This window comes from Mesoplodon mirus, assembly GCF_964341445.2.
Source record: "Mesoplodon mirus genome assembly, chromosome: 8".
NCBI classification, from domain to species: Eukaryota; Metazoa; Chordata; class Mammalia; order Artiodactyla; family Ziphiidae; genus Mesoplodon; species Mesoplodon mirus.
The window spans coordinates 52,721,127-52,745,200 of NC_138984.1; the positions used below are offsets into that span (position 1 = coordinate 52,721,127).

Genomic DNA, 24,074 nt, shown 5'->3' on the forward strand with positions numbered 1-24,074 from the left:
TTAGCCACAGCTGGCCAGAGCACCACCCCAATTCTTTATCCATTTATTTAACCAATATTCATTGAGTAGCCAACACTGTCCCAGAAGATGGCAATATAATTGTGAAGAACAAAGACAAAATTCTTGCCCTCATTGAGGTTGTATGCTAGAGGTTGAGATTTTCTGTTGAAAAGATATTACAAGTTAATACTAGAAATATAACTGAATATGATTTATAGTTGGGTGCTTATGTATAACACCCTGAGTTTAAAAAATTCAGGTATTATAAATATTTAGATGAGTACTATCCAGTATTGATAAGGAATGACATGAGATATAAAGGCACTCTTAAACATTTCTGGTGAGAATGTAGAGGTAAGATCTTTCCAGTAGGTAATGTGGTAATATATACTGAAAGCTTTTTTAAATGTGTATAGAATTCCAGTTAAAAGATTGAATGTACAAGCTTTTCTCCACTCTCTCAACAAGCCTCACTAAAATGATGGTAGACTAATTTTTTAAAAAGGTAAAGAAGGGAAATTCCCTGGCGGTCCAGTGGTTAGGACACAGTGCTTTCACTGCCAGGGTCTGGCTTCGATCCCTGATCTGGGAACTAAGATCCCGCAAGCCATGCAGCCAAACAAAAAATAAAAAAATAAAAAAATAAAAGGTAAAGAAAAAGAACAGCAAAAACCTAGAGGGTAAAACCGCACATGCACAACATCAACAAAATTTTGGATGATGAAAACTGTATGGATGAGCTTCCCTGGTGGCGCAGTGGTTGAGAATCCGCCTGCCAATGCAGGGGACACTGGTTCGAGCCCTGGTCCGGGAAGATCCCACATGCCGCGGAGCAACTAAGCCCGTGCACCACAACTACTGAACCTGTGCTCTAAAACCCACGAGCCACAAGTACTGAGCCCGCGTGCCACAACTACTGAAGCCCGTGCTCCTAGAGCCCATGCTCCGCAACAAGAGAAACCACCGCAAGGAGAAGCCCGTGCACTGCAATGAAGAGTAGCCCCTGCTCACCACAACTAGAGACAGCCTGCACGCAGCAACGAAGACCCAACACAACAAGAAATAAATAAATAAATTTATTTATTTTTTAAAAAACTGTATGGATGAATAATAACCAATTTAGTAGTCAGCTTTCTCTGTTCTGCTCACTGACTGCAGAGGGTAGAACTCAACAAGAAATAATAACCCCAGAAAGGAGCAGGAATTAAAGATACCAGGTACCTCTGAAGGTGGGGTTGCAGGTGAGTCTGAAACAAGGGGTTGCTTCAAACTCTGTACAAGGAGTTGGTTCCAGATTCCCTGTTCTGTGTCCTGCCCCACTTGTCAGGGGTTGCTCTTCTCCATTCCTGGCTGGAAGTTTATTCTCTGAAGAGCTTGAAACAAAGATGCGAAGGAGCTAGGTACAGCTGAGAGCAGAAACAGGGTGCTGGAGTGAAAATGTGAGGATAAATGAAAGCCTCCACATTGACGTGTGAAGCTCCAGCCTTATAACCTACAGGCAAGAGCTTGGATTCTCCTTCTCTCAGGCAAACTAGCTGAGAGAAAAGCCTACCTACGCACCCTGGCACTAGGGGAATCCGTCACCCAACCATTCAGGTCTCTGTCCACTCCACAAGCCCCCTCGAGCCTCTGGCACTTTTTAGTCTCCCCCTCTTAAATACAAATAATCGCCAAGGATCAACTGATATATGGGAATAGCCTCTAACATGAAAGTAAACAGGACAAAACAGAAAGAAAGAAGAGAACTCAGAGGGAATAGAGACAATGAAAAACTACCGTTAGTATCATTCATGTACCTTCTTCAGGAAGCTACGGGAAATTTTACCTTCCTAAAGTGAATGCATTAATCAAGAGAGAGGAAGCCGTGTACCCAGTACACAGGGGTCCAACACAGAGGGTAGCCAAGGGCATTTCCAGGATAATGATGAGGAACTCCCAAAGAGACAGCTGGTCAGGAGGTCCAAAGACCAAGTAACACAGAGTGAAACAGGAGGGCAGAGCATTCCAGGAGCGAGGTCTTAGAAAACAAAAGAAACCAATGGATTACTTGGTGTGCAGTTGCTGTATTGAGGTGCGTTTCACAGGTCCATCAGACAGGATGGGGATGAATTAGTGACAGATACACAGAAAGTAAACAAATGGTGAAATGAGGCGAGTATTAAAGCTGGGATAAATAGAATGTCTCAAAAGAAAAGCAATGTAATCATAGCACACTCTGGGGCTCAGCTGTGAATGATATTTTACCTAGTCATAATAAGAGAGGGCTTCCCTGGTGGCGCAGTGGTTGAGAGTCCGCCTGCCGATGCAGGGGACATGGGTTTGTGCCCTGGTCCAGGAAGATCCCACATGCTGCGGAGCGGCTGGGCCCGTGAGCCATGGCCGCTGAGCCTGCGCGTCCGGAGCCTGTGCTCCGCAATGGGAGAGGCCACAACAGTGAGAGGCCTGCGTACCACAAAACCCCCCCAAAAAAAACAAACAAAAAAAAACATAATAAGGGAGACATTGAATATTAATTTTTTTAAAGCACAAAGATTTCGAAGGTTGCCTGTGTGTGTAGAGAGTAATATAAAATTGTTAAACCCTAATAGATAATGCCTAAATTGAGCAATCAAGCAATGTAGTTATAAACATGTTATTTAGAAATGTGGAATTACATTCTAGAAGAAACGGTCTTGAAACAGTATTTGTACTTCTTATTTCTTACTTTTTATTTTTTCTCACCTGTCTTTTCTGACTTTTTCTTAATTGACATATATTGATTGTCTAAAATTTAAGATTGCATTTAAACAAAAATATTTTAAAAAAGGGAACAAACACCAGCCTGGTAAACCCAGCTGACTTCTTCAGACAAGATCGTAACACTGATGGAGCAGATCCCATCACAGGATACCGACCTAACCCAGGTTGTTCTTGTTTGAATGTGCTACTTTTATTACATCTTCAAGACTTTCTGTGGTTTGGCCAGGAGAAGAGGATATTTCCATGATGTCCAATTCAGTCTCTCCATCCATCCTTCTTCCAGTTTGTACCTGCACCAACTACCCTCCCTTTTCTCTAAATTCACCTCCACCACAAGACTAAATGTTTCTCCTTTTTTTCCCTCATAACTAAAGTGGGGCTCAAATGGGTGGTGTGAGCTCTGAACACACATGACATGGTGCTTAAGCACGTTGGCTTCAGAGACAGGGGGTCCAGGTTTGAATCCAGCTTCTGTAACCCATTAGCTATGTGACCTGGGCATGCACTTAACCTTCTGAGGCTCACTTTCCTCATTTCTAAAACAAGAATGCTAATATTTCCTGTATCAGTGAATATTTGTGCCTTGTGGTAATAGGCACTCAATAAATGGTGACTGCCATTGTTATTAATTCAATATACATTTTAAAATAGTTATATGCCAGATCTAGAGCGAGGTGTGCAGAGGTGTGATGGTTTTTGCCTTTGTCATCTGGTGAAGACCAACACATAAAAAGACAGTGACAATTCAGCATGATGAGTGTTATGTTGCAGACAAGGTCAGGATCCTATGGGAATCCAAAGGCCTGGCAACTCCCCCAGTCTTGGGGACATTCAGGAAGACTTCCCAGAGGAGGGGGTTTCTAAGGGGAGAACTGAAGGATGGCTTAATGTTCCGGCAGAAAAAAACAACATGTGCAAATATTCACATATTTGTCCTGGGAACAGAAGGCATTTGGTGATGCTGATGTTTAGCATCTGCTGAGGAAGAGTGGCAAGAGAGGAGACTGAAGAGAGGCTGTGGACAACTGGGAGTGAGATTTCTGGATTTCAAGGAACAAGACCCTGGGTTTACGTCACAGTCCAGACCTGATGTTAACACTTTTATACACAGCCTATCGAAACTCAGCTTCAACATCATGTTAAATGAAATCAGCCAGACAGAAAAGGACAAATGTTGTATGATTTCACTTATATGAGGGACCTAGAATAGTCAAATTCATAGAGACACAAAGTAGAATAGTGGCTACCAGGGGTACAGGGGGAAAGTAGAAAGGAGAGTTAAAGTTGAATGGGTATAGATCTTCAGTTTTGCAAGATGAAAAAGTTCTGGGGATGCATAGTGGCAACGGTTGTGCAACAATGTAAATGTATTTAATTCCACTAAACCGTACACTTAAAAATGGTTAAAATGTGATGTACATTGTACCACAATAAATTTAAAATTAAAAAAAAATTTTAAACACCACTGCTTCATTTAAATTTCATTTGAGCTCAACACGTGCACCCAAATCCTATAATAATAATTCAATTTTTTCCCTTCTTTTGGTGAGATGCTTCACATTTCCTCTGCTGTGCGATATCTCTCATTGCAATAAGCCAATAAATGCAAAATTTTGGATTTTGCATACAGTTTTGTCCCTGGTGGTTTAGGCCAATTGGTTTAGGACAGTGGTAAGCAGATATCAATGAGAGCAACGTCCTAAGGGGAAACGCTGGTATCAGTGTGCTATCTGTTAAATAAGTCTTGGGCTAGATAGAACAGCTAACTCAAATCTTGGAGGAAAGCATCCTCAGTGTAGGCCCCCCAAACTCCCATAGATAAAGATAAACCAAATATGAGTTCCCTGTAAAGATTTTCAAATGCAGAAGAAAAAGATCAGTAAAGAAATATTTATGGACCAAAGAATAAAGGAATAACTGTGTAATTAAATGAACTCACCTTCAGATTTTCTCGGCTGCCCCTTCAGAAAGTGAGGAACATCTTCTCTGGCTACAGACTTGGAGATGTTCAGTTCTAAGCAAGGTCTTGGCAAAAAAAAGCCCAAGTTCACATTGCAGAGCTCCTGGTAATGTTCCTCTTTCTTCAGGAGTAAAGGCTGCCTGGTCACCATATTTGTCCTGGAGCCTACCATCTCAATTTCATTTGGAAGTGAAACAGAATGTGCTGGTACCCATTCCTGATGCACTGAGGTTATCTGACTAAAAGGCAGAGGAAACGGTTTGATTTAAAAGTCATTCCCCATGTCTTCTGGGTCTCCAGTTCTCAGCCCAGCCCGACATCACTAGAAAGTTTGGAGGACTACTTCCAAACGCTGCTGCTGTGTGGAATGGCTGTATTCCTGAAAGCACAAGACCTCCCTGTCCTCTGAGTTGCTCCCCACCTCATCTGCCCTCTGCCCCTCACACTTTAGTTTTCCCATTCCCTGTTTCCTCAAGCAGAGATATCAGAGGGCAAAGGGGAGACATAGGGGGTGCATCCTTGTACTTCTCCAAAGGTGTTGACCAAAGGCCTTTGACCATTCTCCAAAGGACCAGTGCTTCTCAAACTATCTTTGGTGAAGAATCTGTTTAAAATTTTCCATTGCATTGTGGGCTGAAAGTTTTGTAATATGTAATCAAAGTGAATGACTATATGAAATGAACATATGAAAAATTAAAAGAAAATCAAAAACATGAAAATAAATTATAAGACACTCATGAAAGAAATTAAAGATGATACAAATAGATGGAGAGATATACCCTGTTCTTGGATTGGAAGAATCAACATTGTGAAAATGACTCTACTACACAAAGCAATCTACAGATTCATTGCAATCCCTATCAAACTACCACTGGCATTTTTCACAGAACTAGAACAAACAACTTCACAATTTGTGTGGAAACACAAAAGACCCCGTAGCCAAAGCAATCTTGAGAAAGAAAAACGGAGCTGGAGGAATCAGGCTCCCTGATTTCAGACTATACTATAAAGCTACAGTAATCAAGACAGTATGGTACCGGCACAAAAACAGAAATATAGATCAATGGAACAGGATAGAAAGCCCAGAAATAAACCCATGCATATACGGTCACCTTATCTTTGATAAAGGAGGCAAGAATATACAATGAAGAAAAGACAGCCTCTTCAGTAAGTGGTGCTGGGAAAACTGGACAGCTACATGTAAAAGAATGAAATTAGAACACTCCCTAACATCATACACAAAACTAAACTCAAAATGGATTAAGGACCTAAATGTAAGGCTAGACACTATAAAACTCTTAGAGGAAAACATAGGCAGAACACTCTATAACATAAATCACAGCAAGATCCTTTTTGATCCGCCTCATAGAGAAATGGAAATAAACACAAAAATAAATAAATGGGACCTAATGAAACTTCAAATCTTTTGCACAGCAAAGGAAACCATAAACAAGACAAAAAGACAATCCTCAGAATGGGAGAAAATATTTGCAAATGAAGCAACTGACAAAGGATTAATCTCCAAAATTTACAAGCAACTCATGCAGCTCAATATCAAAAAAACAAACAACCCAATCCAAAAATGGGCAGAAGACCTAAATAGACATTTCTCCAAAGAAGATATACAGATTGCCAACAAACACATGAAAGAATGCGCAACATCACTAATCATTAGAGAAAGGCAAATCAAAACTACAATGAGATATCATCTCACACCAGTCAGAATGGCCATCAACAAAAAATCTACAAACAATAAATGCTGGAGAGGGTGTGGAGAAAAGGGAACACTCTTGCACTGTTGGTAGGAATGTAAATTGATACAGCCACTATGGAGAACAGTATGGAGGTTCCTTAAAGAACTAAAAACAGAACTACCATACAACCCAGCAATCCCACTACTGGGCGTATACCCTGAGAAAACCATAATTCAAAAAGAGTCATGTACCACAATGTTCATTGCAGCTCTATTTACAATAGCCAGGACGTGGAATCAACTTAAGTGTCCATCGACAGATGAATGGATAAAGAAGATGTGGCACATATATACAATGGAATATTATTCAGCCATAAAAAGAAAAGAAATTGAGTTATTTGTAGTGAGGTGGATGGACCTAGAGTCTGTCATACAGAGTGAAGTAAGTCAGAAAGAGAAAAATAAATACTGTATGCTAACACATATGTATGGAATCTAAAAAACAAAACAAAACAAAACAAAACAAAAATAAAAAAACTGGTCATGAAGAATCTAGGGGCAAGATGGGAATAAAGACGCAGACCTACTAGAGGATGGACTTGAGGACATAGGGAGGGGGAAGGGTGAGCTGGGACAAAGTGAGAGATTGGCATGAACATATATACACTACCAAATGTAAAACAGATAGCTAGTGGGAAGCAGCCACATAGCACAGGGAGATGGATGTCTTTCATACCAGTTTTATAGTCATCCTTGAGGGCAAACACCTAGCTGACAAGTTGGAGTAAGAAAAACATACAGCATACTTTCCTAATAACTAAACTGTCAGTGAAAAGGATGTTCTAGTAAAGGCTAGGTACAGTTAGTATTTTGCTGTGGAAATTAGAAAACTGGGCAGTGTATACATGTGAACACGTTCTTAAGAATGACTGTACTTTTACAATCATTGAGGACTAATAAACCCTGGTTATTTTTTTTTACCCAGAATGTTTTGTATGTGTGTGTGTGGTACGCGGGCCTCTCACTGCTGTAGCCTCTAATGTTGCGGAGCACAGGCCCCGGACGTGCAGGCTCAGCGGCCATGGCTCACGGGCCTAGCCGCTCCGTGGCATGTGGGATCTTCCCGGACTGCGGCACAAACCCGTGTCCCCTGAATCAGCAGGGGGACTCTCAACCACTGCGCCACCAGGGAAGCCCTACCCAGAATGTTTTTAAGCAAATTTAATGTGTTCAAAATCTGTTAATTGGTTGATTTCTTCTTTTATTTTAAAACAAGGAGCAAAGATACAATAAGCAAGTATGAGAAATACCTGCCTTTTTAGACATTGTGAAAAGTTAATGGCTCCTAAATGGAAAAAAAAAAAATTTTGGTCCTAAATGGCGGAGGGGAGGGGGAAAGATTATACAACATTCTGGCTCTGAAATCATCTTGGAACACATGTGTTCTCTTTTTGTCTTTTGAATACTGTGAGTAGTCACGGGAGCCTCTAAACATATCCAGTGGTCCAGCAAAGAGGATGCACTGTTACATGTAAAAATAAAACACTTGCTCCCATCTGACTGAATCTTTCCAGTAAGAAGATGTATTAATAAAATAACCCTGAGACTTCCTTGGTGGTCCAGTGGTTAAGACTTCACCTTCCAGCGCAGAGGGTGCAGGTTCAATCCCTGGTCGAGAAGGTAAGATCCCACGTGCCTCGCGGCCAAAAACCCAAAAAATATAAAACAGAAGCAATATTGTACCATATTCAATAAAGACTTTTAAAAAATGGTCCATATCAAAAGAATCTTAATAATTAATTAACCGCACCAGAAAATGTTACAGTGGAGAGAAACTAAAAGGCAACATTTAAACACAACCAGAAACATAATTTCCTTGCAGAAGAGGTGCAAATGACATTCATAAAAGTCGGGAAATGATGATTAATTTGTTAATGTAAGTGCTAAATCATTAAAATGAAAATTTAAAATTGGCCTAACCTAATTCATTCAATCAAGAAAAATGATTTTCTCCAGAGAAGTTTTACTTTTCTGTGTTTTCCACTTGTTCTGTTTAAATTGATGGGAATCGAATTTCAAAACATTTTGATAACCTCTCCACGTTTTGATAGTTTCCTAAGTCATGATTTTCAACATAATTTTTTAAAACTACATTTTCCAGCCTTTTTTGCCACTAGAGTTCAGAAAGCTAACTTGAGACATGGATTCACATGGGTTACATGAGAAAAGATAAGGCACAGGCATCATTTGCTGATGTGGGTGTCAACAGAGGAGGGGGGTTCTGAGGTCAGTGTGGGAGCAGCTCCTGGTTGTGACTGAAGCAGCATAATCTGGGGGTCAGTAGCCAGTTTTGAGATGTAGCTACAAGAATTCTTTCTGACAATCCAACCTGGGGTCTGTTCTTCTCCCTTGGTTTTTCAATGGTCTGTGAACTTTCTAGTATCTTTGAAAACTTCCTTCCTTCTTCACTCAAGTAGAGTAGATTCTGTTATCTACACTTAAGAATTGTGATGATACACTATTAAAAATAAATTAAGCCCAGTAATTTCAGAAAATAGGTTCTTATTCACTCATGAAAAGGGTAATTTTACATGCTCAATTTCCAGCCTATGAGGTTTGCATCTGATATGTTCTGGGAAAATAGCTGATTGAGGAATACAAGAAGGTTTTTATACTACGGAAAAAGATGAGGGATTTTGCGGGGGGATTTTATTTTACAAGTTACCATCTGTAAAAGCCCATAATAAAGCAAATGTACGCTGCAGGAATACTTAGTTGTTAAAAGACCAGGGGAGTAATCCAAACATTATATAAAGTTTATACATACTTTAGTCAGTGATGCTCCCTTTTAAAAGAATAATACAATGAACAGATATAAACTAAATGATTAAATGTGCATATCTAGAGCTTCCCTGGTGGCACAGTGGTTAAGAATTTGCCTGCCAATGCAGGAGACATGGGTTCGAGCCCTGGTCCAGGAAGATCCTACATGCCGTGGAGCAACTAAGCCCATGCGCCACAACTATTGAAGCCCACGTGCCTAGAGCCCGTGCTCCACAACAAGAGAAGCTACCGCAATGAGAAGCCCACGCAGTGCAACGAAGAGTAGTCCCCGTTCGCCGCAACTAAGGAAAGCCCACATGCAGCAATGAAGACCTAACACAGCCAAAAATAAATAAATAAATAATTTTTTAAATGTTCATATCTACAACAGAATAGTCACATGGTATGTGCATAAAGTCTTCATAACATGTGCAAGCACTTTAACATTAACAACCTGGAATATGTTATTGGTAGAAACATGTAAATGGGATTTAAAGAGATTTATTGCTGTTTAAGATGTATACAATGCACAATAATACCCCAAACAGTTTTATTTCAGGCTTTGTGACTTAAAAGAGTAACTAGTTCTAGTGAAGACTCTTATCAACTATGAGAGGAAAATTTAGAAATGTAATTGCTTCTTTCAAATGGTAACCCAAGTTATGAAAGCTTAAAACTACAAGGGCTTAGTCGAGATGCTGCATAAGTGTTATGGTTCCTATATGAAAACCTAAAATCTTACAAATCGATTTTAAAAGAATTATAAGCACCTCAAATGGCAAGTCACCTCCAAATTGAGCAGAATAAACACATTATTTTAACCTCTTGAAAGATGATGGGGAACACAGTCAGGCTTCTGAGAACTCAGCTTTGAAACCTTTGAAAGTCAAAGGCAGATCACATAGACTGTTTGGAAGGGGATCAGAACTTGTTTATTTTAATTAGGTCTTTCAGGGTTCATCGTTTCAAATGTTATTAAATTATTCCCCGCCCTCCGCCAGGGGAGAGGAGATACTGAGTGAGTTTGAGAAAGACTGAAGGCTCCCCAGAAGAGGGCAGCATCACATAAGGGGCCAAAGGAGACAGCAGCTAGGACAGCACTGTGGCATTCAGGGTGGTTGACAGGGATGAGAAAAAAGACGTCCAGAGAGCAGCTTCCCTGGAGTGTTAGAAATGCAAATAGGAAAATTACCAGAGAGAGATTGGAGCAGTTCAAATAAACATTTCATTTAAGAAGTTTGTAGTAGGGGGACTTCCCTGGTGGCACAGTGGTTAAGAATCTGCCTGCCAATGCAGGGAACACGGGTTCGAGCCCCGGAGCAGCTAAGCCCGTGCCACAATTACTGAGCCTGCGCTCTAGAGCCCGCAAGCCACAACTACTGAGCCCACGTGCCACAACTACTGAAACCCGTGAACCTAGAGCCTGTGCTCCACAACAAGAGAAGCCACCGCAGTGAGAAGCCCGCACACCGCAAAGAAGAGTAGTCCCCGCTCGCCGCAACTAGAGAAAGCCTGCACGTAGCAACGAAGACTCAATGCAGCCAAAAATAAACAAATAAATTTATTTTTTTTTAAAGTTTGTAGGTGAATAGATGACAGACAAATGTGATCTCTGTGATGCCTATTTTTTGAAGTGAGAATCTGCAAATACTCTGTGATCTGTTCAATACAAGGACACTTATGGGTAGGACAGGATGACATATTTGGAATGGGCATGGTTCTGGAAAATTCCAGACTTACGACCTCCTAGAATACAAGAGTGCAACCTGGGGCTTTAGTTCTTTGTTCAGGCCCCCAACTCCCCCTCAAGGGAGGAGCTCTGGGATGACAGATAGTGGAGAAATGCTTGCCCCTGGAAGAGAACAGATCCCTGGAGCTGATGGAAGATTCTGAGAGGAAAGAAATGAGGGATAAGATGTTATTAGACAGAAAAGAAAGGAGATGAGAACAGTAGGCTGAGCTGGAGTGGGGTAGAACGAAGAGGAGAGACAGAAGAGGGATGCCCATTTTGGCTGGGCAGATTGACAAGACTCACTGATTCAGGTATGGACCAAAGGATAGGATTATGAGTGATTTTTCTTTTCCTTTGTGCTTGTCTGTGATTTCAACGTTCCTGCACTGAGCACTACCAAAATTAGGGGGGAAATCCAAATAATCCATGTTATCTTTGTAACCATATCAAGGACAGAAGACAGATACCTTCTGTCCTGGGTTGCCAGTCTTGTCCATCACCACTTGGATCTCCTTTTTCACTAATCAGTTGGAATGAGTGCAGACATCATCTTGGTCAAACTCCTGAAATATCATAAAATAGAAACTCAGTTGTTCAATGTAGTACTTGGTTGGCAGAGTGAATGTTGATTTTTTTTCTAGGCTAAAGTTTCACACTGTGGATTCCTTTTAAATCGGATAAAGTATTTAGGACTAAAAAAATGGGAAAGTATTCGCCTCCAGAGCACCAGGCTCAGACAGACACGGACGTGATTAACTGCATAATCAAAAATGAAGATCAAAGCTGAAATCACTGAGACACATAGAAATTCAATATTTTATACTTTATCATGTCCGTGTCCAGGCTGTTAAACTGCCACAAATTCCATCTGGGTGGGTAACTGGAAAGAATCCTTTGGCCACAGTCCGTGAACAACCCCAAAGGAACATGATCTTTTCCATAATGCCTCCCTGGGGCATCATTTGTAAATGATGAGGGTAGAAATCCCTGCCCCATATGGAAGCTGCAGATATAACCTTAGACTGAAAGGAGGCAGCAAAGCTGATTAAAGTTTTCACTATAACAGCTTTTTGATCTAATCGTGGTATGCAACCTCTAAAGCTTTCCTTTTACCCTCTAGAAAATAATCATTATGCTGAAAAACACGGTTGAGAAACAGCTTGATTTATAAAAAGTACTCCTAACTCTCTAAAGGAGAAATGTTTTCTATTAGAATTCATTGTTGTTGACAGTTTCCTTCATTAGAAGTTGTTGCTGGTGATTTTGCCCTTTCTAACGTCTAGAACAGTGATAGATGCAAGTAGTAGTTAAAATATCCCGTCACAACCTGGATGTTACAACTGGCTGTCTGGCTTCTGTGATCTGGTTGAACCGCCTATTTAAGGAGACTGTTGGATAAAAAGCCTTTGCCCTAAATGCAGATGCCTGTTGGACAAGCAGGTAGCCTTTATCACCAAACATCATCTGATATTTCATTCACTAATTCCCAAGAGAGCTTGGGAATCTTTTCTTTTTGCTTTGTTCATTTTAATTATCACAGAAAAAAATAAAAATAAAACCCTGCATTTATACTGCCATGAAAATATTTTAGGTGTTCAATTGTAATAACTTAGTAGTACATCATTTTTAAGATTTTTTTTTGATGTGGACCATTTTTAAAGTCTTTATTGAATTTTTTTCTATTTTTAAAATCTTTATTAGAGTATAATTGCTTTATAATGTGTTAATTTCTGCTGTGCAACAAAGTGAATAGGTTATATGTATACATGTATCCCCATATCCCCTCCCTCTTAAGCCTCCCTCCCACCCACCCTATCCCACCCCTCTCAACTGCTCAGTTCATTCATTAGCTGGTCCTTTAAGAAAAGTTGGAAGACACAGAGTGTGGGCACACCTACCTACAAAACCCATCATGACTACTAGCATTTACACATAAAGTGCCAGACACTGTTGCACCTTTCACATATTAACTAATTTAATCCTCACAACAACTCTAGAGGTAGGAACTATTGTTCTCTTTTGTATGTGAGGTCCAGAGAAGTTAAGTAACTTACCCAAGGTCACATAGCTAGCCTGAAGTCTGGTTACAGAGGTCTTAACTACTCTGCTTTCTTGTTACTGTGAAAAACCTGAAACAGAGTCTCAACAAGAACCAGAAAGAAAAGAATCAATAACAGTGAGCAAAATTAAGAGAAAGAATACTCAAACCTGATTTATAGGTTTTGCACAGGAAAAGATAAAATAAAAGATGTGTGATGCCTACAATCTCCTGACAAAAATTTCTTCCGTAGAATAAACTGAAAAACCATAAGTATCACAAACAAAAAGAATGTAGGGAATAATGTCTACTTTGAAGGTTATCATGGAAATGAAGACAAAAGCAGAAACAGCTCAGAATTTTCTAATTTCTTTTAGAATACTAAATATGAATGACTTTAAGGAGTGCTTGGGTGCTACAAGGAGGAAAATTAAAATAATGACACTCAGTTGTGAGTGAAGGAGAGAAAATGTTAGAATAGCACATCCCAAACATAAATGGAGTTCATAAACCATTGACAGTGATGCAGGAGGTGAGAACAGACTAGATAGAGGGCATAGCATTCTAATATGTAAACAACAGAATGCCAACCACACAGAAAAGAGGCATAGAAATCATACGTAATTAAATTTAGAAAGATGATTCTCCTTAGATGAAAAAGGATTGGGAGAGGGTATGAAGAGCCTCTCAGGAGCAATCCTACAAGCAAGGCAGCTGCTTATATTTGTAAACTATAAAAACCTATTACAGACAACCCAAAAGAAAAGCAAGCTTTCATTCAAAGAAAAGAAGTGAAGAATGACCTTGGGTTTTGCAATTTAAGCACTAGAGAAAGCACTAAGAAGAAGAGGCAAATTCAATAGTGAGAGTCTATTTCTCCTTCAGAAATGAGTTCAGTTATTTCAACCATAATAAGAAAAATATAGAGTGAAAGTTCAGAAAATGTTTTGCAAGAAAAAATATACTAATATGAAAGAATTTTTAGTCTTTTTAAGAAAGAAAGTTCCTAACTATACCACAAAAAAAAGAAAAGTAAATGAGTTTTTGTTTATCAATTTCTGATGCATGACACGCATTTTAAAGATTGGTCTCTAGGTATTTTATTCCAATTACTATGTAATATTAGTAGTCAAAAACAATACAACCTTCAATGTTGTGACAAAGCCTACTACACAGCAAGGTTTCTAAGCCTTGCTGCTATTGACATTTGGGGCTGGGTGATTCTTTGCTGTGGAAAGCCTGCCCTGCGCACTGTAGGATGTTTAGCAGCATCCCTGACCTCTACCCACTGGATGCCAGCAGCACTTCTGCCCCGGTTGTGACACCAAAAATGTCTCTAAGCCTTGCTAACTGCCTCCTGAGGGGTAAAGTCACCCCCTTTTGACAACCACTGTACTAAAGCAACTTTGGTGAGAAGGAGGCTAACCTCTTTAGAAAAGTTACAAATGCACAATAGTAAAATATTCAAATAGTGTTAAAAATAAATGTTTCCATTCTACCTCATCCCATCCCATGCCCCAGAGGAGTCGGGATTTAACCATTTCTGTATTTTAATTTTTAATTAGTTTTCATTTTTATCTAACTTATACATTTTTTAAAAGTCAAATAATGGTTAAAAACAAAAACTTATAACAAAAAAGGTCATCAGTTGCCTTCCCCACTCTTTCCCCCAGAGGCAGCCAGTTCCAGCCTTTGAAGTGTTTCTTTTGGTATTTTCTTCCATATCTCTAGATAATGTACTTATCCTGCTGTCACTAAAGTGATATATTGCCTACTGGCTTCTTATTACTGCAGTTGACAATTTAATATTCTTATACTTTGCCTCTAACTTCCCGGTAAATTCACCCTCTTTTTCTTGTTAAATCAATAGGCAAAGTTCCAATTATGATTCTCTGAGTATTGTGCTCTACTGTATGTATCGCACTGTAGTAGTGCAATAGCAGTGTAGTATGTTTATACTTTCCTGAATAACTTTTTTCCTGCACAAAACCCCAAACCCCTATTTTTATTTCATTCACAATTTAATTTAACATTTAATTCCTTTTCTTATATTTTTTTAAATCTTAAATCTTCCAAACATCCTGTGGTCTTTTCACCGGGTTAAATATATCAGATAATATATCAGTTCCATCTTCTTCCTGGAAATCTCCATTATCCTGTTCTCCCTCACTCCTTCCATCCCCCAAGGATCAAAGCTCTTTGTTCTCTAGACTTCATACGTGGCTGAAGCCCTGGGACTTGCTTTCTGCTTTATACCAAGGATACCCTCCTCTCTTGTGTTAGGTTCCAGATCCCCTGAATCATGGATCCAATTTTCCCCTCCATTTTTATCTTATTTCATTAATTTAACAGAGCACATAGTAGCTTCCTTAAAAGGTGTATGAAATGTAAAATGTTTGAGCATTTGTGTGTCTGAAAAATGTCTTTATTCAACTCTAATACTTGACTTATAGTTTGTCTGGATATAAAATCCTAGGTTGAAAACCATATTTTTTTCTCAGATATTTGAAGGCATACCCCTTCCCTTTAATTTACTTTTAAGTATAGCATACATTCAGAAAAGTGCACATATCATAAGTGTATAGACTAGTGAATGTTTATAAACTGAACACACTCATGTAACCAGGACCCGGATCAAGTAAAAGACTTCTTAGACGTAAAAATCAAGACCAGTAAAGGAAAAAGTGGGTACACTGGTTTTCATCAAAATTAAAAACTTTTGTTTGATAAAAGAATTGTCAAAAAGGTGAAAAAGGGCTTCCCTGGTGGCGCAGTGGTTGAGATTCCGCCTGCCGATGCAGGGGATGAGGGTTCGTGCCCCGGTCCGGGAAGATCCCACATGCCGCAGGGCGGCTAGGCCCGTGAGCCATGGCCGCTGAGCCTGCGCGTGCGGAGCCTGTGCTCCGCAACGGGTGAGGCCACAACAGTGAGAGGCCCGCGTACAGAAAAAAAAAAAAAAGGTGAAAAAAACCCCAAGTTTTTCTTCTTGGCTAGCAGAAAATATCTGCGAGTCACACATCATTCAGAATATATAAAGAATTCTCTAAACCCAACAATAAGAAAACAAACAATTCAATCAGAAAATGGACAAAATATTTGAACAATTTATGCTGATGGCAAATAAATTTTTTTAAAATGTTCAACATTGGTCATTAGGGAAATGCAAATTAAAACCACAATGAGATAACACCATATACTTATTTTGGTTTAAATTTTTTAAAATGGTTAAACTAGAAAATACTGATAGTACCAAATGCTGGCAAGGGTGTAGAGAAACTGGACGTCTCGTTTATTGCTGGTGGGAATATAAAATGGTAGAGCCACTCTGGAAAATTGTTTGGCAGTTTAAAAAAAAAACACATTTACCAAATGACCCACTAATTGGACTCCTGGGCATGTACCCTAGAGAAATGAAAACATAAGTCACACAAAAATTTATACATGAATGTTCATAGTAGCTTTATTTGTAATAGCCCCAAACTAGAAACAACTCAAATGTCTTTCAACAAGTGAATGGCTAAATAAACTGTGAAACAAAATATAATTGTAATAGAATACTACTTAGCAATAGAAATAAACTATTGGTACACACAATAGCTTGGATCTATCTCAAGAGCATTATGCTGAGTTGAAAAAGCAATCTTAAAAGTGCACATGTATGATAATTTCATTTATATGACATTTGTGAAATTACAAAATTATAGAGTTGGAGAATAGATCAGTGGTTGCCAGGAGTTAGCAGGGGGGATGTGGCAGTAAAGAGAGGAGTAAGAGGGCGTTCCTTTGTGGAGACAGACCAGGTTTGTATCTTGATCATGATAATACAGGGGATAAAATGTCATAGAACTGTACACACAGGCACACAAAAAAAGAAGAAGAAAAAGGAATGCATTCAAAGACTAGTGAAATCCAACTAAGGTCTATAGTCTAGTTCCTTGTATTGTGTCAATATCAGTTTCCTAGTTTTGACAATCAGCTATAGTTATGATGATAATTCCAATTGGTGGTAGCTCATGGAGGTTATACAGCACCTCTCTGTACTATTTTTACAAGTTCTTGTGAATCTATACTTATTTCAAACTAATTTTTTACTCAAATTTTTGTTTTTTGTTTTCTTGTTATTTTGGGATGATATTTGGAAGGAGAAAGGGACTGAAAGATCTTACTCCACCATCTCCAAAACTCTTTGTATTGTTTATACATATTATAGTCCATACCTCATTACCTTTTAGAAATAGACAATTTTGTGGTCATATTCTTTTTTTTTTTTTTTGCGGTATGCAGGCCTCTCACTGTTGTGGCCTTTCCTGTTGCCGAGCACAGGCTCCGGATGCGCAGGCTCAGTGGCCATGGCTCATGGGCCTAGCCGCTCCGCAGCATGTGGGATCCTCCCAGACTGGGGCACGAACCCGTGTCCCCTGCATTGGCAGGCGGACCCTCAACCACTGCGCCACCAGGGAAGCCCTGTGGTCATATTCTTTATTACCAATAAAATATAAGGTAGGAATTTCTCTTTTTTTGGTGGGGATTGAATCCAGGTCCCCACAGTGAAAGCACCAAATCCTAACCACTGGACGGCCAGGGAATTCCCATAGAGTAGTAATATTTTTAACAATTTGGGCTATGTTAATTTTTATAAAAATTCAAAAGGTACACATGAGTATACCTTTGCAAAGTTCTTCTCCAATTCTGTTCCTTTAGGCAACCACTTTACCAGTTTACTGTACATCTTGGGAATCATTCCATAATTTTCCATGGGCACAATGTTTGTTACCACTACTGCTACTATACTTTGTGGAGTCATTCATCATGGGCAGGGGGTGATGACCAGGGCCAAGAAGAGGTACCTCCTTTGTCGTACCCTTTGATGGATTTGACATGATCAGAATAATGATTTTCTCCTTTTCCACATTAACATACATAAAGACAAGCTACATTTTACTATTTAGTATGGATTCAACTGCAGTAATATTCTGTGGTATTCCACACACACACACACACACACACACACACACACACACAGTGCATGAGACTCAGAGTTGACTAGCTCATTACTGCCCTGAGATTAAACTCATGAAAGACTGTCATTAATTGTACTTTAAGTTTCTTTATAATCACATTTAAATCTAAAATTGCAATATATGATTGTTATAAATATTCAAGCAACACAAATGAAGTAGATGTAAATACAGTAAGTGTACATGGAGTAGCTTATCCATTTTTCTGTTACTTTGTTTTTTTAAAGAGAGTTTCTTACCTTCCTGCTGCTAATGCTTTGCAAGATTATGTTTTGGTTTTTAGTAACTGTCATCATATCAGTTGGAGAAGAGTTTGTATCATGACAAATGTCAAGCGATGATTCAACATGTCTTTCTGCCAAAAGAAACATAATAATGTGTTTTGATGAGATGCATCTCCAGCAGTTTCACAGCAAGATCTAGCTCTAGGTTCTAAAATCAGTTCCATTTTGTCTAAGATTTTCTTGAAATGGTGGACTGGGATCCTGATGAAGCTTCGGGCCATAATTTTCACAAGAGTCCACCTAGAGGGGTGGGATAGGGAGGGTGGGAGGGAGGGAGACGCGAGAGAGAAGAGATATGGAAACATATGTATATGTATAACTGATTCACTTTGTTATAAAGCAGAAACTAACACACCATTGTAAAGCAATTATACTCCAATAAAGATGTTAAAAAAATAAAATAAAATAAAATAAAATGAAAAATAAGGAAAGAGAAATTATTATCATACAGACAGGAAAGTGATGGATGGTAAGGTAAAAACATACAAAAATGTTTGTCATTAATATTAAGTGGAAATATAGAAGATAACAGAAAATAGATTAAAGATATAAATATGTGAAAAATATGCATGTAAATGGACAAAAATCAAAAGAAAACATGGAAAATGTTTATGTTATTAAGATTATGACAATTATTAAACATTTAAAATTTATTTTAATGTAATAACAAAATAAAAAGGAAGGAAATAAAAATTGCCCTTAATTTAAAAAAAAAAAAAAAGAGTCCACAGAATGAATGGGGTTTTGTCTGTTTATTTTTAAAAAGGGGCCAAAGTTTCGGGCACACTTCCTGTCCAGCGCTTGAAGCCACATTAAACTGATAGAGTTCTAAAAACCAAACAGTGAATTTCCAGTTAGTTCCTGGGGGACATTGCTCTCATATTCATCCCTCTCCTGCTATCCTGACTTCTTCAAATAAGCACAGGCTCGTCCATGAAAACTTCCTCTTGCAATCGTTCTTCCATTTATCTTAATAACTGAAACAAATTTGAATGAGTGATCTATACTCATATCCTCCATTTCTTCACCATATCCTCTTTCTTTACTCTTTGCAACCTGTCTTCTGCCTCTATCCTGCCATTGAAACTCTCACTTCCTTATCACATCGGCTTTGTAACCTCTTTTCCAATTTGACGTTGTTTCCCACTCCTTCCTTCTTGTAACTCTCTCCCAATTCTCCTCCCTTTCTCATTCCCCTGAGTCTCTATGTGCACAGCTCTCTCTAACTGTGGGCGCACCTCCTCTGTTCAGCCCCTGCAATTTTCTTACCATCATCAGTACATTAGTGATCTTACCTACTCTCAGGTCCTCACAATCTCCTTGTAGAGAACTCCCAAAAGAACATATCAACCCATCCATTCCCACAAGCCCTGTCCTACAGAAAATTGCTACTTTGAACGTCCTAAGTTTCCATCAAATGTAGTGTTTTACAACTCATTACCTTCAACATCCTCACCAAACCAAAGTGTTCTCCTATTTTGTTGATTGTATTTCTATCTCCCCACTTCCTAGGGCTGAAACATTGGAATCATGTTTAACTCAACTCCCTCAACCCTCGTCTCTGTGTCTCCTCTATCAGTGTTACAGCACTAAATTCTGTGAATTCTTTCACAATCTCTTAGACTCACCATACCCAGCACTTCTCAGGCCCACTACACACCATGCCCAAAGACTCTTTTCCTGGTCCTTATAACCGCACATGGGTACTTCTGTAGTTTCTTAAGAGAGCTTCCCTGGTATGAGTCTCTTCCTTCAAATTCATCCAACACAATGACAGCTTAATTTTCCTAAAACATGGCTTTCATCATTACCTGGCTTAAAAGTCTTTAGTGACTCTATTTTATTGGGAAATAATATTGGGCTGACATTTAATGAGTCCTCAATGGACCCAGTTTCTTTCTTTCTTTTTTTTTTAAAATAAATTTATTTATTTTATTTATTTATTCTTGGCTGTGTTGGGTCTTCATTGCTGTGTGCGGGCTTTCTCTAGTTGCAGTGAGCGGGGGCTACTCTTCTCTTTATTGTGGCCCGCGGACTTCTCATTGGACTCTCTTGTTGCGGAGCACAGGCTCTAGGCATGCAGACTTCCGTAGTTGTGGCTCGTGGGCTATAGAGCACAGGCTCAGTAGTTGTGGCGCACGGGCTTAGTTGCTCCCCGACATGTGGGATCTTCCTGGACCAGGGCTCGAACCCATGTCCCCTGCATTGGCAAGTGGATTCTAACCACTGCGCCACCGGGGAAGTCCCTGGACCCAGTTTCTTTATGTATCTAATCTTCTGTATTCCTTTTCCCTGACATGAACTGTTGGTTCTAGTCTCCCATTTGCTCCTGGGATAAGCCATGCTCACTTACAGTATGATGCCTCTGCTCCACAAAATTAAATCTCATCTTTTTTTTTTTTTTTTTTTTTGTGGTACGCGGGTCTCTCACTGTTGTGGCCTCTCCCGTTGCAGAGCACAGGCTCCAGACGCGCAGGCTCAGCGGCCATGGCTCACTGGCCTAGCCGCTCCGCGGCATGTGGGATCTTCCTGGACTGGGGCACGAACCCGTGTCCCCTGCATCGGCAGGCGGACTGTCAACCACTGCGCCACCAGGTAAGCCCAAATCTCATCATTTTTTAAGGACCAGATTGAGTCTCACCTCTTCCATGAAACCTCCCTGGGGATAACCTTGTTCCCTGCCAAGAAGCTTCCAAAAAAAGCCAATCAAACAATAAAGTCAAGCAGCTTTCACAGTCACATGTGGCTCAGTGGCACTTTTTCTATTACACTTTTCTCTGTGGCTGGCTTTTTTGTCCTGCTCAGACTCTTTCTCCCTGCCTATATCACACCTTCTCTCTTCTTCTCTTCCTTCCTAACTTACCCAGCATTTGAGAACCACTGTAAGTCCTTCTTCCCCTTTCAAGTTTACAACAAGCTCTTTCTCTTCTGACTTACATGATGTGTCCCTGACTGTACTGAACACTTTCAAAAGGTTGGACCATGTCTTAGACTTCTTTGCCTGCCTCAGAGTATCTAGTTTTGGGTCTTGTACAAAGTCCCTGATCAATAAATAGTTGTTCACTTGATTTCTTTTTTAAAAATTTATTGAAGTATCATTGATTTACAATGTTGTGTTAATTTCTACTGTACAGCAACGTGATCCATTTATACATATATACACATTTAGTTTGATTTCTTTAAATGGATCCATCAAATCCATGTAGAAAAAGAAAGATTTCTAATACAGCTTTTGTAGTTAGAGAATTTTGAAAGTGGAAAAGAAATATTTACCTGGTTTTGGCATAGAATTCATTAGAATGTCCAATAACTGCTGTTTTCTGAAACTTCCTATTTGTGACACATAATGTATTGCTGATTTTCCACTAAAATCACAGAGATTAGGGTCTCTAGGAAGAATAGAATCAACATCAAAGATTAGTTAGTTCAATCTATTGAAAAAGAAAACCACTGACATCAAATAAATAAAAGTTATTTATTTTACTATAAAAGTACTTTTACTTTTAATTACTATAAAAGTAATTTTATAGTTTGGGGATAACAATAATGACTTCAAAATGTATGAGAGAGAGTGACAAATTTTCAAGATTTTTAAGTGAGAAGAATATGCTGTATATCTTATGCCTCTCCCATTCTAAAAACCTTCTAAGGCAGAAAATTTCCAACTTTGGACAAGAAGTTTCATAATTCTTTAATAATGCCTAAATCAAGCAAAGATAAAAATTTTTTTTAAATTTTTATTTATTTATTTATTTTAGGCTGTGTTGGGTTTTCATTTCTGTGCGAGGGCTTTCTCTAGTTGCAGTGAGTGGGGGCCACTCCTCAACGCGGTGCGTGGGCCTCTCACTATCGCGGCCTCTCTTGTCGCGGAGCACAGGCTCCAGACGTGCAGGCTCAGTAGTTGTGGCTCACAGGCCGAGTTGCTCCGCGGCATGTGGGATCTTCCCGGACCAGGGCTCGAACCTGTGTCCCCTGCATGGTCAGGCAGATTCTCAACCCCAGCGCCACCAGGGAAGCCCTAAAAAACATCTTGATTAACTGTTGTCTTATCTCCTCCACATAGCTGACTTGATTGTTTTTTTTCTTTCCAATGGTTTAGTTAATTGCTTAGTCTTGATATTTCTTTTTCCTAATGCTAACAGCTAGCTCTTTTATCATTCAAAATAGTAGAATGGCCTAGCATCTCACTTTGAAATTAAACTGATATGCTTATTTCACAGGCTTTTGGTTGAGTGGAGTGATCATATCATAAAATCTCTGCGTGATTTTTTCATTCCTCTTTGCCTTGCCCTGTGACTGTTAAGCCCAACTGACTGGTCTTAGGGCTCCTTGAATCAGCACCAATCTCCTCTCTCTGCTGTACTGGATCCTAGAATTAGACATGAGCTCAGAGAGGTCCAAAGGGTAAATGATGGAACTCTTATTAACAGATTATGGTAAGAGAAACAATGACTAAACTTGCTTCACTAGTCACATTCTGGGACCAGGAGCGAATTGATCATGGTTTCCAACCTAACACCTTTGAATTTGAATCTCTTTTTTGCTATGGGACAGGGTAATGTTTTATGATCTGCAACAATATTCTTATGACCTTTTCTCCATCAAAAGTCATGATTCAAAAGAGTTAGCATGGGACCAAGAATCGATGGACTGCCACTACCTTGATATGTGGCCTTAAGCAAGTCACTTATCTTGTTAGGACCTTGTTTTGCTCATCTGCCTTGATTAGTGTTTCTTCATGTGGTATCCTTTGATCTCCAGTATTCTGGACCCCACTCCAGGCCTACTAAACACCATCTCTGGGGTGATGTCCAGTAATCTCCATTTTTAACAATCTCTTCAGCTGTTGTTTTTTTTTTTTTTTTTTTTTTTTTTTGCGGTATGCGGGCCTCTCACTGTTGTGGCCTCTCCCGTTGCAGAGCACAGGCTCCGGACGCGCAGGCCCAGCGGCCATGGCTCACGGGCCCAGCCGCTCTGCGGCATATGGGATCCTCCCAGACCGGGGCACGAACCCGTATCCCCTGCATCGGCAGGCGGACTCTCAACCACTGCGCCACCAGGGAGGCCCTCTTCAGCTGTTGTTTAACGCTAAAGTTTGACATAGCTTCAGACTTCCATCTTCATCCTATTATACTAATTGATCCTTTTACAATAGATCATGTTCTTGACTATACTTTTGTTCTGGAAGTTTCATCTTCCTTTTTTATTCCCAAAACAAAATTCCTGTGAAATACTGAGAAAGAGCTTTGTCCATCTTTTCTTATTTGATGACAAGATAAATAGGTAGCAAACAGAATTAGGAAACTGCAATTCTGACATGAAAGACTGTTTATTAACCCTCTAATTTTTAAAAGAAATTGTTTACGTCTCCTATCCTAAAAGAGCAGGCTGACGTGTAATCTTTAGATAACTGTAAATCATTACTATAAATTGTTTTTGATAATTGACAGTACTTTCTGCAATAATTAGTAACATTTGGGGGGTAGGGAGCTGTATACTCCAGAATTATTTGACATTCCCAGGAAGTACCAAAAGAGTAAGTATTTAAACAAGTAAAACAAAGGGCCAATATCATAAGAATAATAGATAGCAACCTCTAACATCTGTACATCACTTTGCAACTTCGAAGTCCCTTTTGTGACCATGCATGTGTGTTTCATATATATATACATTATATATATATATATCTTATATATATACAGCATTTAATATATATTCACTATATATTTATATATACAAAGAAATATATATATATATATATATATATATATAGCAATATATACGTCT

General features: G+C 39.3%; 1 protein-coding gene across 1 annotated transcript in view; it reads right to left on the reverse strand.

Moving 5' to 3' along the window:
* The window catches only part of MAP3K19 (mitogen-activated protein kinase kinase kinase 19), a gene marked incomplete at its 3' end in the record, with an annotated part of 37,069 nt that extends 15,472 nt beyond the window's left edge, over positions 1 to 21,597 (reverse strand). The window contains 5 exon segments of the mRNA XM_082630422.1: positions 4,679 to 4,938; positions 11,390 to 11,475; positions 11,481 to 11,510; positions 18,243 to 18,358; positions 21,561 to 21,597. Coding sequence (XP_082486548.1) covers positions 4,679 to 4,938; positions 11,390 to 11,475; positions 11,481 to 11,510; positions 18,243 to 18,358; positions 21,561 to 21,582 — 514 coding nt within the window. The 5' untranslated portion in view covers positions 21,583 to 21,597.
* Positions 21,598 to 24,074: the final 2,477 nt, after the last annotated feature.